General features: G+C 40.0%; 1 protein-coding gene across 4 annotated transcripts in view; it reads left to right on the top strand.

Moving 5' to 3' along the window:
* Positions 1–1,588: 1,588 nt before the first annotated feature.
* sema3e (sema domain, immunoglobulin domain (Ig), short basic domain, secreted, (semaphorin) 3E) overlaps positions 1,589–13,886 on the top strand; it is a 29,082-nt gene continuing 16,784 nt past the window's right edge. For all 4 annotated transcript variants that reach the window (XM_086073584.1, XM_086073585.1, XM_086073587.1 and 1 more), the window contains exon 1: positions 1,589–2,359. In XM_086073584.1, the coding sequence (XP_085929710.1) occupies positions 2,221–2,359 (139 nt within the window). In that variant the 5' untranslated portion in view covers positions 1,589–2,220. The remainder of the gene's footprint in view (positions 2,360–13,886) is intronic.

The raw sequence follows: 13,886 nt of genomic DNA on the forward strand, positions 1-13,886 counted from the left end.
GGAAAAAAAATCCCACAGTGCACCTTTCATCAGGTTGTAAGGTTAATGCACACGCTCAACCAAAAATGCCTCGGCTCCAGACGGGTGATAGTGTGTCAGTCAGCCACATTCCCCTGACATTGAGCAGTTGTCTTGCCCAGACCAGCAGACGAGAGCCTATAATTGCAACAAGGCAGCGGCATATTCCAGTTTGTGTATGGTGCGAGCCCACAAAGTCCTTCTGTTCTCTGGGGAACAGGTGCAACGTGGGAGTTGAAAACACCAGATCCCCCCCACATTGGTGTGAGGGGCCAGACTGCAGCTGCTGCAGCTAATGCAGTCGATTGCAATTTCATGATCCTGACTGTGTCCCAATTTATCCTGCTCTTGTAACTTAAAACAAATACATTGTACAGTACATCCCTGTGTTTTAAGCAGCGAATGCACTCATTGAAGCCATTGCTTTGGCAGAGCCATAACCATAGTCCAAAGGGAGTTTTACTTCTTTCCAAATCCCTTAGATACTTGCACGTGAGTGATTAGCATGACTTCATGTTGGTGTCACCACAAAGATATGAGAAAGAGATGTCAAGAGAAAACAGATGTCTTAGGCGGGATGCCGTGGCTCTCCTAACTGGATGCCTGAATATCCACGCTCACTCCTGAGGTTGTCGACAGTATTGTTTTCCTCGCCAAAAGCATGCACGATGCATTTGTGTTTACATTTTCTGGGACAAAGTTAATGTTCTGTTGAATGAGAGTTTTCTTGCTACGTATCGGTACAGAGAGAAAATGTGTTGTAAATATAATTTTGAGGAAAATTGTAAATCTGAGAATTTCTGAAGTCCGAATCTTTTGATGTCAAACCCAAATGTTTTGAATCAACAGCATATAAACAATATAATTGTTCCAATACATTTGGATGGCAGCTATAAATTCATCTATCAACACACCCGTGTGTAAGTACAAAAAAAGCACTAAATAACTGGAAAGTCATCAATCCAACAATAGCGTAGAGTAACTGCCCGAAAATGTAAAAAAATATAATACTTGCTAAAAAAAAAATTTAAAGCACGCCCTGCCATGATACTTCCAATAAACCTACCAGAAACACTCTGCTGATGTAACATTTTCACAAAACAAATGACTACTGTTACTACTTTCAAAGACAAAGTGATAAAAGTGATAAAAAGAGTAACAAAACTTTACTGTTGCGTTTTTAAAAATGTCTTGAGATTGGAAGAGAGAGAGGAAAAACAAGCACGGGTTCCTTGCCACAAGACCATCTTCCAAATGAAATTCAACTAACTACAACTGACTGTCTCTGTGGCACAACAAGGAGGTGGTGAAAGTGTACGGATTTCTGAAAGGACATCTCAATGGGTCAAACAGCTTCGCTGAAACCAGTTGCCCCCGAGCAACAAGGAGCTCTTCAAACAGTTGACACAAGGTAGCAGGCAGCTTTTCCAGCCTTGAAACAGCGAAGCAGTCATTATGGCACGTGGCCAGATCGGTAGTGGTGCTAGCAATCATCATTACTGACTCACTTTTGAGGTGAGGTTTAGGTATCCTCCCTTCCTGTTTGAGCAGAGCTTTACAAATTCCCAGCTTCACTTTCCTGCCTTGTAAAGAGCGAGCGCACGCCAGGCGTGAGGCTCCCTGCTCCTCCCCTCTCTCGCTCAGGCGTTCCTGCAGGGCTCCCATCCAGATATTGACTGACTCCAGAGGACTCAAGTGGAATAGACGCACTACAGTGCTTCCTGCCTGCTGGGAAAGACTCAATGCCATTCAATTTTATTGATCACCTGTGTGGGATTCTCTCATTTCTTTCTTTCCCTTCTCCCTTTGGAACGGGAAAGAGCGCATCCGACTCAACATCCAGACAAACAAACAGAAGGACCAACATATGGAGAGCAGTGGGCACTGCAGCGTGAAGGCAGTAACTGGACCTCTCTTCTCCCTGGTTACTAAGAGCAAGTGAGAAAATAATAGTCAGCGCTGTCCACCAAGCTTGTGGGTGGATGCAGCCAGCAGACTGCAGACTGCAATTACGGAGCAAGGAGACAGTGAGGAAGCAGCGCAAGCTGTGATGATGATCCTTAAATGGACCGTTACCTTCAGGAAGACTCATTGTGCTTAGTTTTTGCCAAGATTCTTTATTAATATATATATTTTTAGGGGGAAAAAAAAGTATTTCCACTGATGCTCGAGTTTAGCATCCCTTGCAGGATTTCTTTGTAGATGAATGTGGAGCTTGTTCCTAAGAGGATGGAGGACTGCTTGAGGACCAGCTTTTTGGCACTGATAATATTGTATTTGGTTCCAAGCACAGTTGACTCAGCCAGCAGCGTTTATCCCAGAATACAGCTCTCACACAAAGGTAAGAAATGTGCAGTGTGTTGTGAAGTAAGTCATTGTTTTTAAAAAGCTTCTCATCATGTCTTGGTGTCAACATTAGTTTGAGAAATGTTCCATCCTTCCATTTTCTTCCATTTATCCAGGGTCGGGTCGCAGGGACAAGTATAAAGACCGAAAATAAAATTTAAGAATGTTATACAGTGGAACCCTGCATACGTACATGTGGTGCGGCATTCACAATTTTTTGGTTGGGGGGGGTCCTTTTTTTTTATGTTAAAAAATATTGTCTATAGTGGGAGTCACCAACGTGGTGCCCGAGAGCCACATGAGTAAAATGACACACATGACTGAAATAATTCACCAATGATGTGATTTTCTAGGAAATCTAGAAATTATCATTTGAAAATGTGGACAATGGCAGAGATTTATAGAAATAAAGTGCTGCATATTGATATATTTATGTTACCTAATTATTGTGAGAAACCATTAACATAAATGTTTTCACATACATAAATGTTGCTGGCATGTAGCCAAAACCCTGCACATCCAAAACAGCCAGTTTTCAGGAGACCAGCAAAATGGAATATTTGTTCAACCATTAACATTACATCATTAAAGAGAGCAAGTCATTTTCAACACTTTAGTCAATAATTTGTGAAAATAGCACCCACACACGTGGAATTGATTTTTGGAAAACATTTGTTTTTACTCAACTGTGACTTGTGAGGTTTCGGCCCAACACCAGCAATATCAACAATATAATTACTAAAGGCAATTTGACAAACAATTATAAGTGTGTATAAAACTGGTAGCCAAGAAGTAGCTCTCAGTTTTAAAAAGGCTGATGACCCCAGCTCTAATCAATTTATTGTATTGTCACATCTCTAAATGAGATAATGAACTGTGACTTGCGGCTGTAAACACATTTAAAACAAAAACTAGATGTCCACTCAACCAAACTTCTGCGGCCAAACTTCACACTTACTCACTCTACTCCCAATCCCTGATTTGCTCATTCAATCACAAATCTAACAACAGCATTGTTAGATTTGTTATTGATAGTCAGTAGGAGGGGATACACTAAATAAGATGGCTGTGCCTATGTCTGCTTTGGCTCACGATGTATTCACTGAATTAGGACTGGCACTTGTAGCTCGTGTCGGACCCAATGTTCGACCGCCGCTTACCTTCCACAGCTGATGCCTGAGTGACCGAGTTCCCTTAATTCGGGCTCCTGTCGCTTGTCTCCCTCTGCTTTGCTCTCGCTAGCTTCTTCCGCTAGTCCTCGTTAGCTGCTTCAGTACGTTTTTTGCTCACCAGGCTGCTTGCTCGCTCACAAATAATAATTGGTATTAATAAGTGGTAGGATTGCAAACTTTGGTATCTCTGAGGCACCATAGTGTGCATGCGCTAATCTTTGCATTCTATTATTTTACCACTAGATGCCACTAAATCCTACACACTGCCACCTTAAGAATTGTAAAGACGGCGGCGTATGAAGCAGATTACTTTCCTACCAGCTCACTGGCACTTGACACCATTAATTCCAGTGCTTTGCTGTGCAGTCAAATGCTATTTTACATGGGATTGCACCGCAACGATAATTCTTCAGCATAATCATCAATGACATGTACATACAGGTACTGTACATTGTGTATGTGCGTGCATGCGTAGCTGTAAATGTTGTTACCGTACTGTATTATTAGAAGATCCAGCAATGTTTAAAAATGTTTTCAAGTGTTTGTTGCACTATTAAAGTGTGTGGGGATCATAATTTGTGGGATATTTATGGATTCATTTGTTTAGTATCAATTACTCGCAGAAAATTGCTATTTATGTTCAGGCTTGGTCGCCATCCTCCATGAATTGTCGTGATCCACTGTATACATGCTGAAGAAGTATTTTATACCGTCACCAACAACTATTCGTCTCAGAGACCATCTCGTAAAGTGTTTTAACACAGACTTTTCAATTTTTTTGACCATTTTGAACAGGGATGAGGGCTCTCAGATTAATTTGCACCATTCTAGATAATTGTGTATAATACTTTAACATACAAAAATATTTGTAGGTCAACCTCACATTTATTAAGCACTTTACATTTCATGAAATATTGTTTTTTTGTTTTTTTTTTACCTTACGGGGTTCCAAGTACAGATAAAAACTTCTAGAGAAGTGGGGCATTAAAGGGGTGGGGAATTCCTGTAATAAATCTTGGGCTACATCAAAGCCTGCAGACAGCGGCTGGTAAAATTTCAGAGCATGCCAAATGAAAAAAAAAAAGTTTACTGATCCTCTCACAAAGTTGAACTTTTAGACTTTCCCCACTGCACATCCCCAATTGCTCCAGGAAGTTGGCCTGTCAAGTGATCCATAATTTCATTGCTGACAAGTAAGTTGTAGGGACAATATAGTAAAATAGTCAACCGCAGTGAGTCACACGCATAAAAATATGGGTATCCTTGTACCGTAAAATGAAACCCTTGGTTTTCATCATGACACGATTTATGCCCACGCCAACGTGCAGTCATTATGTAGTATAGCCGTTTTCATCCCTTGATCCCATGAAGAAGCATTTCCTTGTTTGTTTTGCACAGCCACGGAGGCTGAGAATCCACAATGTGGCTGTCTTTAATTCTATATTGGCACAGCAATGGAGGAGATATTTAGCAATGGAAATGAAGAAAGGTGTGCATGGATACTTTGTAGGCTAATGTGCATTACAAACTTGACTTGGTGAACGGCGCTGATGATAAGGGTTTAATATTTGCAAAGTAAACACTGTCATTTTCTCACACTTTTCTTTCATCTCTATAGCAACAGAGTGGTAATTCCACATAAGCCTGTTAGTCATGGTTGGATATAGGTGTGGAATTTGAACGGTCAATAACTTATAAACACAGCGCTGTTGGACCTTTTATAAAACATTTTGGGGTCAGCAGTTACATCTGCGAAGCAGTACGATGTTTATTCATCTGTGCGGCGTAATTTGCCTCAGCTTTAGCGTAAGTGGTGATGAACATTTATAATCTACTGACACCTTAAAAGTGATAATTTTTTTTCTTATGTGTTAAAAGTAGTTAATGAGCTTTTGCAGAGGCTGGAAATTTGCTCTAGCAACATCACAAAACAATACTCACCAGAGTTATTCTTTGGTGCAAAATAGCCTCAGTTAGGTAAGCAAGTATAGATCAATTTAATGCAATTTATTTATTTATTTTTGTAAGGAGGTATTGAACTGTAATGTTGAAGTTAGACAGTTAAAGAAATGTAGCAAAAAAACTTTAGCAAGAAAAAAAGAAAGCATAGTTAAACTGTTTGAAAAATGCACACAAAATATTTTATTAAGTATTGATTGTATTACAAGTATTAACTGGTTTATTCTGAATCCAAGTCGAAAATGAACAAGTTGCAAGATGAGTACAGGATGTCCTCTGTTAAAACAGAGTTCCTTTCCTCCTGAGGTGACTTAAACCAAATATGCAAGTTGGAATGCACCGCACATTTGACTAAAAAGGTAGCAAAGTAAAAATTACAGTAAATATTTGTATGTAAAACACGTCTCTGTCATAAATAGGAACCAAACAAATTGAAAACAGAAAGTACGACACTAATCGAGCATGCTTTCTAGTGCGAACATTTTTGATACCGGAACTAATACCAATTTTTCAAACGACTTTTTTTTTGTTCGATACCAAGTTTAAATGATCAATTCTGACCAAAGTAAATTTACATTCAACATTGCTTCGCGTTCTCGAGTTTTATTGGACAGCTTGGTATTTTTCCATTCCTGGCTGATGGTGTCCTCAGAGTGGAAAATGCACGTTCGGAGGGTGTGGATGATGCTTGCACATAGAGATATCTTGCTGTCAAGTTTAATAGCATTGCCAGAGTATCCCTCACATTCCACAAACCAACTCACTGGATTCACTTATCGGTAGGTATATGGCAGACTTCTGTGTAAAGTTATATCTCATCCTGAACCTTCTCTGTAACGTTGACCAGTTCTCATCAGGGCAGAGAGCTTTGGCTTCTTCTGGAAACTAAAGAAAACACAGTCAGAGCAAGTTAATTTTGGTCTGAAAATGAAATAGGAAAACCGGGCCATTATATATTTGTATATTTTTGAGCTGTAGATTTTTCATCAGCCAAGGTATTTGTTGCAGTAACATCAAGCTTAACAAACGTACAAACAAAGGACTTCACTGAATGTAAAGTTCTGTCTGTTGAAATCCCAGACATGGCACCGTGAAGCACAGTCTAATAGTGTTTTTGAATTGTAAAGGAGCCCAAGCTCTAGTGGTGACATATAGCCTACAAATGCAGGTTACCGGGCATGGTATATGAAAGTGCCTTTGATCTACTGTGCCAAAAATGTCTTCCAGTGAAACTCGAAAAGGAAAATAGACTCATGCTCATAATAAAAGACTGATGATCAAGGTCAGTTCTACTTGCATGCTTTTTAATAAACAACCCAAATAATGAAGAGCCTCTAAGCAAATCTGTAAGTGCTTGACGCTCTACCAATTTGCAGTGTCTTTCTTTGCCATCTTCTGGCTAGCAAAAACAATGGGAAAATGCCGCATTTTAATCATATTTAGGAGGGGAAAACAAAAAAAAGCTTCTCATCGGCTAAAACACTAGCATCTGCATAGTATGAGAATTAATTCAAGAGTCGGCACGATACATTGTCGTCATATGACCAAAATGTAATGTATTGTGTCAGTAATCCAGTAGTTGTGTAGAACTCCACTGCAATCTTTTTTTTCTAATGGATCCCTTGCTCAATGTTGCGGTCTGTAAGTGGACGCCTACTGTATATTTTCCCCAACTTGAAAAGTCCCACTTATGCGCACAGGGAAACATTTTTCACAAGCTGGTGGCTTGGATGCGATTCAGGGAGCGCGCTGACATGAATTCAAAGGTTCTCCCTCAGCATACAGAAAAATATTACAATAACATCTGCTATTATAATATCGTGTGGAAGTATTCAAGTCCACCTCATGTAAATGATGGACAGGACTGTGGAGGAAATATTTGTACTTGAGACTTGGAGTGATTCACAGGAGAGGTCATCTACGTTTAAAAAAAAAAAGGAGGGGGCTTACACCACCTATCTTCCGCGACTAATGCAGTCCTTTCATCCCTTCCAAAGAGACTCCATAACTTTAGCTGGCAGTGAATAAACAAACAAATAGTATTTTGGCCTTCAGGTGCCTCTATAGTCATTTTTACAATTGAGTGGAATATTAAAGAGGATGATTATATCTCAACTGAGTGAACCATTTTGTGGCCAACTATTAACTCATTCACTGCCATTGACGGCTTTAGACGTAAAAAAATCATTTTAATTATTTCTATTAGTTTCCCCTTTTTTTTATGTTGAAAATAGATAGAAAATGTGTGATTAATCGTGAGTTAACTATTGAAGTCATGTGATTAATAACAATAAAAAAGAAAAAAGAAAAAAAGAAAAGATTATTAAAAATGAGGGGCGTCAGACAATTAAAATTTTTAATTATCATTAATCGCATGACTTCAATAGCTAACTCACGATTAATCACACATTTTATATCTATTCTAAATGTACAATAAAAAAATAAAAAAAGTGGGAAAAAATTTGAAATAGTTACTTAGAATTTTTACGTCTAAAGCCATCAATGGCAGCGAATGAGTTAACAGTTTGGCTTTCACATCAGCACTTGGGCTGTCCGATCTAACCTATGAATATGAGCAGTCTGTTTTTAAGAGAAGTGAAATGTCTTCTAATCTAAGACAATTATAACAGTCCAGTTAGAACTGATTCTACGCCCAAAGAATATTTGTAATATGCTGCATTGTATAAGCACAAAAGCACTGTATGTTTAACCCGCTTGGATCAATAGGAATCCTCAAGTTTCTGCTGGCTTCTGCACATGAATTCCTCAGGGCAGATCTGCATATCTGTCTTGGATGACCTTGCGAGCAAGCAAATATTTGCATGCCTTGATGTTCATATTCAGAGTTATCCCCACCTTTCTTTCTCTTCCCCAATGTGTTTTGATCCAGATTCATTTGAGACGACCGCCAAACAGTGGAAATTCCAAGTTTCTACTCCAATCATACAGCGTATTAACTTAAGTGAACTTCCAAGATTCCAAGCCGTATTTAGAGCAGAAGCTGACCCTAATGTTTGGCGATGCAGCATCCAACTCTCCTCAAAAGCCTTATCTTATTCCACTCCTTAACTCCCGTTTTGTGTAAATTAATGATCTCGCAGAAGATACATTATTTTTGCTCTAGTTTGGACTCCTCTGTATTAGATGAGCATTTGCAAGAATTCCAGACTGCAGCGCTTTTTTCATTTTTTTTTTTTTTTCAAAAACAGTCATAAATTGTGATGCTAATGAAACGTTTCACAGGCAGCATGTGTCAGGTTACGGCAGGCTGCGAGTTAGGTGGTCGGGCTTGGGCTGCGGTCAATGCAATGCAGCAATTTACACACTGTCAATGACCTAATTAGATATGCCGCTGAAGGTTTGGTAGCTTTATTTCAATCCAGCAGTGTCTTTGAATACACTGAGCGAATTGCATTGTACTGTAAAGCAGGACTGGCCAACTGGATGAGCTTAAAGCCTCCCCCCCAAAAAAACACCGCCCAAAGGGCCGCACAGTAAATGGATGTCCAAGCTACCATGGCAACAGCAACTTACAATATCCTGCCGCAATATTAACCTTATACAGATATTCCTCTGAAATGTGACTCTAGCAGGACTTATTTGCACTACTGCTTAAAGAAATGTGCTGGCTAGTCACAAATAGTTTGAGCAAGGTCCCATACCTCAAGCACAGTTTATTATTTAAGTTAAACGTTGCATGACATGTCATCAAGCAGAGTAAACAGCGATGCATACTTGGTGAAAATAAGCTGACATTAGTGATTATTCATGTGGTAATTATAGTGTAATAAAAACCTACCTGCCTCTTTGAGCTGTAATTTCAGACACTTCATATATTTTGTAGCTTTGCAAATGACAGGGCATCCACTTTGCCCCAAGAAGGGGAAAACCAGTGTGTCGTTCTTCAAATAAATTAGAGATGGGATGTTTTTTTGGATAAGATAAAAGGGAAGTGAGAAGTCCAATTAACTTGAATGGTACATGATCAGTTTTCAGACCTGTTGGTAAAATAGAAGTGTGATGTTGATTGGGTGAATCACTTTGTAGGTCGACAAAGGAAAAACGATATCTACAGCGCACACCTCCCGTGGCTTTCATTGCTCTACCTCATTTTGTCTGTGTATATCTCTGAACAGTTGCCCTCCCACTGTGTACGTGTGTTCATTAATCAGGTGTCAACGGGGGAGGCAGCTGGTGAAGATCCAACGCTCTGTATGACCTTTTCCCCGTGAAAAAAACAAGAGGACTATGGTGTGAAGGCAGAGATTATTTGAGCTTTCACAGACAACATTTGCGCTCAGAAATAGAGTACGTCAATTTAACTTGTACAACGGCTGGTACCCTCAAGTGGTTTTAAACCAGTACTTCTTAAAGTTGTTGGAGGTACTGAACCTCACCAGTTTCCTATGCGCATCACTAAACCTTTCTTTACTGAAAAATAAAATAGAACTCCCATCACTCAACTGAACTCTATATTAATAAAGCACTTTTAAACAACCACCACTGTATTCTTAAGGTGGAACCCAGATGCAGCAGATATAATGAAAACTGCAGAGGCCCCAGAATTGAACCCTGTGGAACACCACACATTCCTTTATACATACGAATTCATATTGCACATGTCTGTCTGACCACTTTCTTTTATTGCTCAACGTAGTATAAAGAAATCACATAAATGTAAGATAACAGCAGTCACAAGTCGACTTCTGAGCGCCTCAAATTCCCTGCAGCACAGATAGCAGGGCGTGTCTTCACAAATCATTTTAATCGTGTGTGTGTCAAAGTCCAGTCCTCGAGGGCCTGAGTCCTGCATGTTTTTAGAGGTTTCCCACATTCAACACAGCGGATTCATATTTAAGAACATCATCCTGATCATTGAATCAGGTGTGTTGGAGTAGAAAACCTCAAAAACATGTAGGATTCAGGCCCTCGAGGACACTTGTGCCTCAGACTGATTGACCAATCCCCTGAGGTTCGATAAAACCCAGGTTAAGAACCACTGTTTTAGACAGAGTTTGTTTTTAGTTTGACATACTTTTGGCTGTATTTAACTCAGATTAAGGAACCCAAATTGACTCCATGCTTAGCCCTCTTACTGTATATATGAATGAGGCAACAAAATAAAAATTTACTGACTCTTAATTTTGGGGAAATCCGTTCTTTTGTCTTCAAGACAAGCCGAACGATCTGTTTCTCACTCTCCATGTGGGACCCATCTCACAATGTGACATCACCCCACGACCACTCGTACAAACACAAGGGGGGTTCCTGAGCACAAGGTTGTTTGCCGATAATGGCAACACACCCAAGACCTGTTTGACCCTTTCACGACCCCTGTGGGACACCACGTTTATGCTCAGGCCTCAAGGCCAGCCGGGTCTGCTTCAATTTGCCGCTCTTCAGTTACTGTTTGTCTTGGTAACAGACATTCAGTCAGTGCACAAACTCCATACAAATACAACATTTGCTCATTTGAATTCTGGCATAAAACACAAGCTTCCAAGTGAATGGAACGATGAGAGAATTATTTTTTTTTTTTATGATCTCTTAGTTTGTGCGATTCAATTCCCTCCGCCCTGTCTGCAAATGAAAAAGTAGGTTGCTCACTGGCAAACACATTGTAGTCTCAGTGTTTCCATGCACACTCCAGACGATGAAAATGTTTATTTGTATTGCAGAGCTCCGCGTCGTCTGCATCTTCTTTCACCGCGTGTCAGATGAAAGTGTCCGCCTTGGGGGGGAATACTTTTTCCCCGATGCATTTTTTTGATGTGGGATCTCGGCCAACGGCGGAAAACCCTCCGCCACCTCCTCTCACGTCTCTAGCTAGCGGCAAAGAAAGTCCTCGTTGGCTTAGGATGATAGGAAGCAAAGTTTGAAAAGGAAGAGCAGGGAAACCGAGATGCAGAAATCCCCCTCGTTGCCTTTGTATCAGTTCAAGACGTGGCTACAGCTGCACATAATAACAGGAGAGAGCAGTGTGATTGCAGTGCACACCTGTTCTGTTTTAGATTAAAAGTGCAGTCGTGTTAATCATAGTAATGAGTTCAACACACCATAAAAAAAACTTTTTTTTTTTTTTTTTAACTAAGCGTTTTCTTTTTTTTTATGGGAAGGGAGGAATTTACGGCATCCTTTCCTTTTCTGGTTTTTCCCTTATTTCATTTACTCCAGCCTCCATTTCATTCATCCTTCCTGACCTGCTTCCTCCTGGCATACCCTTTCTTTCCAGAGTTTTCATTTCCTTTCTTTTTATTAGAGCCCAAGCACCAGACAGTGCCCAGACCGAAACGCTGCCCACATCGTTAGTCTTCCACCAAATAACGATTTTGCTCCTGCATCGGTTTCTCAATTGCTGTGGATTTTCAGTGGATATCTATCATAAATAGGGTTGGGCATTGAGTCTCGAGAATCGAACCTTCCATTTCTCCGGGAATCGTTCTTTAAAAAATATATATATATATATATTTTGGTTCCCCGTTTCGACAACTGACTTGAAAAAAGTGTGCACATTTGTTCTGCATGCAAACAGTCTAAAGTGCTGCTTAACATTGTTAAAATAAATGAACAGTAATTCCCAGAATGCACCATGAAAAAGCCGATTAGAGAACTTCCTCTGGTTCTTTTCCTCAATTTTCCTTCCTCCTGTACTTAGTGCTCCTTCTTCCTCCCTTCATTGTCCAATAAATCCAACCTTTCTCCCGTGTTCCTCTAATTTGTTTACTTATGTTGCCGCTTTCTTCTTTTTCATGTTCCTTTATGTGTGTTTCCTGTCTTGCTTCCTTTGCTCATTCTTCCTTCCCTTTTTCTCAAGATTATTTTCCTACTTCCTTCCCGTGTGTACGTCAATGGCAATTATCCCTTTGCCGTGATCCACCAAGACAAGTGAGAAGTGGACGAGCGAGACCTTTGGCGCGCGAGCCATTTAAGGCATCACTTTAAATAGACGTCGACGTCTGTCATCTAAATAAGTGCTAGCAGATTTTGACTGCACACCAAAAAGAAGGAGTTCCTTGTTTTGTGAGCCAGGCTGACATTCAAGCGTCGGAATGGAATGCACTCCTTCGGCCAAGTTCTGTCAAACTGAGAAGCGACGGCGAGAGATGCGAGTCTGCTTGTGCCGATTAGATAATTACAGGGTGCACGTATCACTACTTGTCACACCACCTCCATCGCTAACGACCCAATACTACTCAAACAAGCAGTTCTTGTTTTTCCAACATTTAAATCTTAATCGCAACAAAGTACTACTTGCACTCGCCTACACCTCTATGGATACCTAATCCTATTTTAAACAAATAGGTGTGGGATTTTGCTATATGAAAATGGGATAAACGCTCCTTGCATCCTTGTAAATGATCAAGTTTCGCAAAAATATACAGACTGTAGGAAAGAAAATCCAGTAATTAGCCCCTGCAACCTCAGCAGACCTCGGGACAAGGTGCCCCATTGTTGTGGTCCACATAAGTGAGACATTTAGTGCGAGTACAGCACCTTCAGCAGAGGTTTCTTTATGCTTAACGCTCAAGCGTCGAAAGTCATCTTGCTCAAACTTACATGGATTGTTGTTCTATGCTAGCAGAGGAATTGAATGGATTGGAAACACATCCGGCAGATAAGTGAGGCAACTATGATCAAAGTTAAATATGTCAGGGTGTTTTCACACCTATCGTAGAGTCGGTGTTCTAGGGTTCCGTTACCATTCGCCCACCCGCAAAGTTTTTGGATTCGACATCTGATCCCACATATATCAGGTAGTTTGGTAGTATAAGTTTTATTGGGATAAATTGTTTTGCTGGCTGTTTTCGATACAGTATCAGTATTAAATGTTGATAGCAGATTTATATGAAAATTAAACATGTAGGTATCATAAAGTTGCTTGTTTTGATACAGTATCAATGCATTGACATCAAATATGTATAGGCTACCTTAATAGAATGACAAATAAATCTCAACATGGTATCATATAATATCATTGTTTTTTTGTTTTGTTTTTTTTGCAATACAACAGCATCAAACAGTGCAAGACTATCGACTATTTTTGTGGGTTTTTTTGTTCGTCAGTTACACATTGTCGTTTTATAGTTGTATTAATAACAAATTTACCGGTACCTTAAAGGCTGGCAGGCTTCTTGCACCAAAGCCATCTATCTATCTATTCTACTTTTCCGTGTGTGCTGGTAAAAAAAATGTCATCCAATTGCATTAGCTTGTTTTAATGCGTCCTCTGTAGCAGGTTTGCAGTTTGAAACATGCTTGAAAGTCGCTGTCTTTTTTTCCTCACTCTTTTAGCCAGTCTCTTCCTCTTTCAATTTTTTGGCACCACCAGTGCTACCAATGCAAAAGATAGTGAAGAGCCCTGATAATGCCACAAGGTTCCTGCAGATTCAA

The sequence above is a fragment of the Leptonotus elevatus genome, chromosome 4 (assembly GCF_054856555.1).
Source record: "Leptonotus elevatus isolate MCC_2025b chromosome 4, RoL_Lele_1.0, whole genome shotgun sequence".
Lineage (NCBI taxonomy): Eukaryota > Metazoa > Chordata > Actinopteri > Syngnathiformes > Syngnathidae > Leptonotus > Leptonotus elevatus.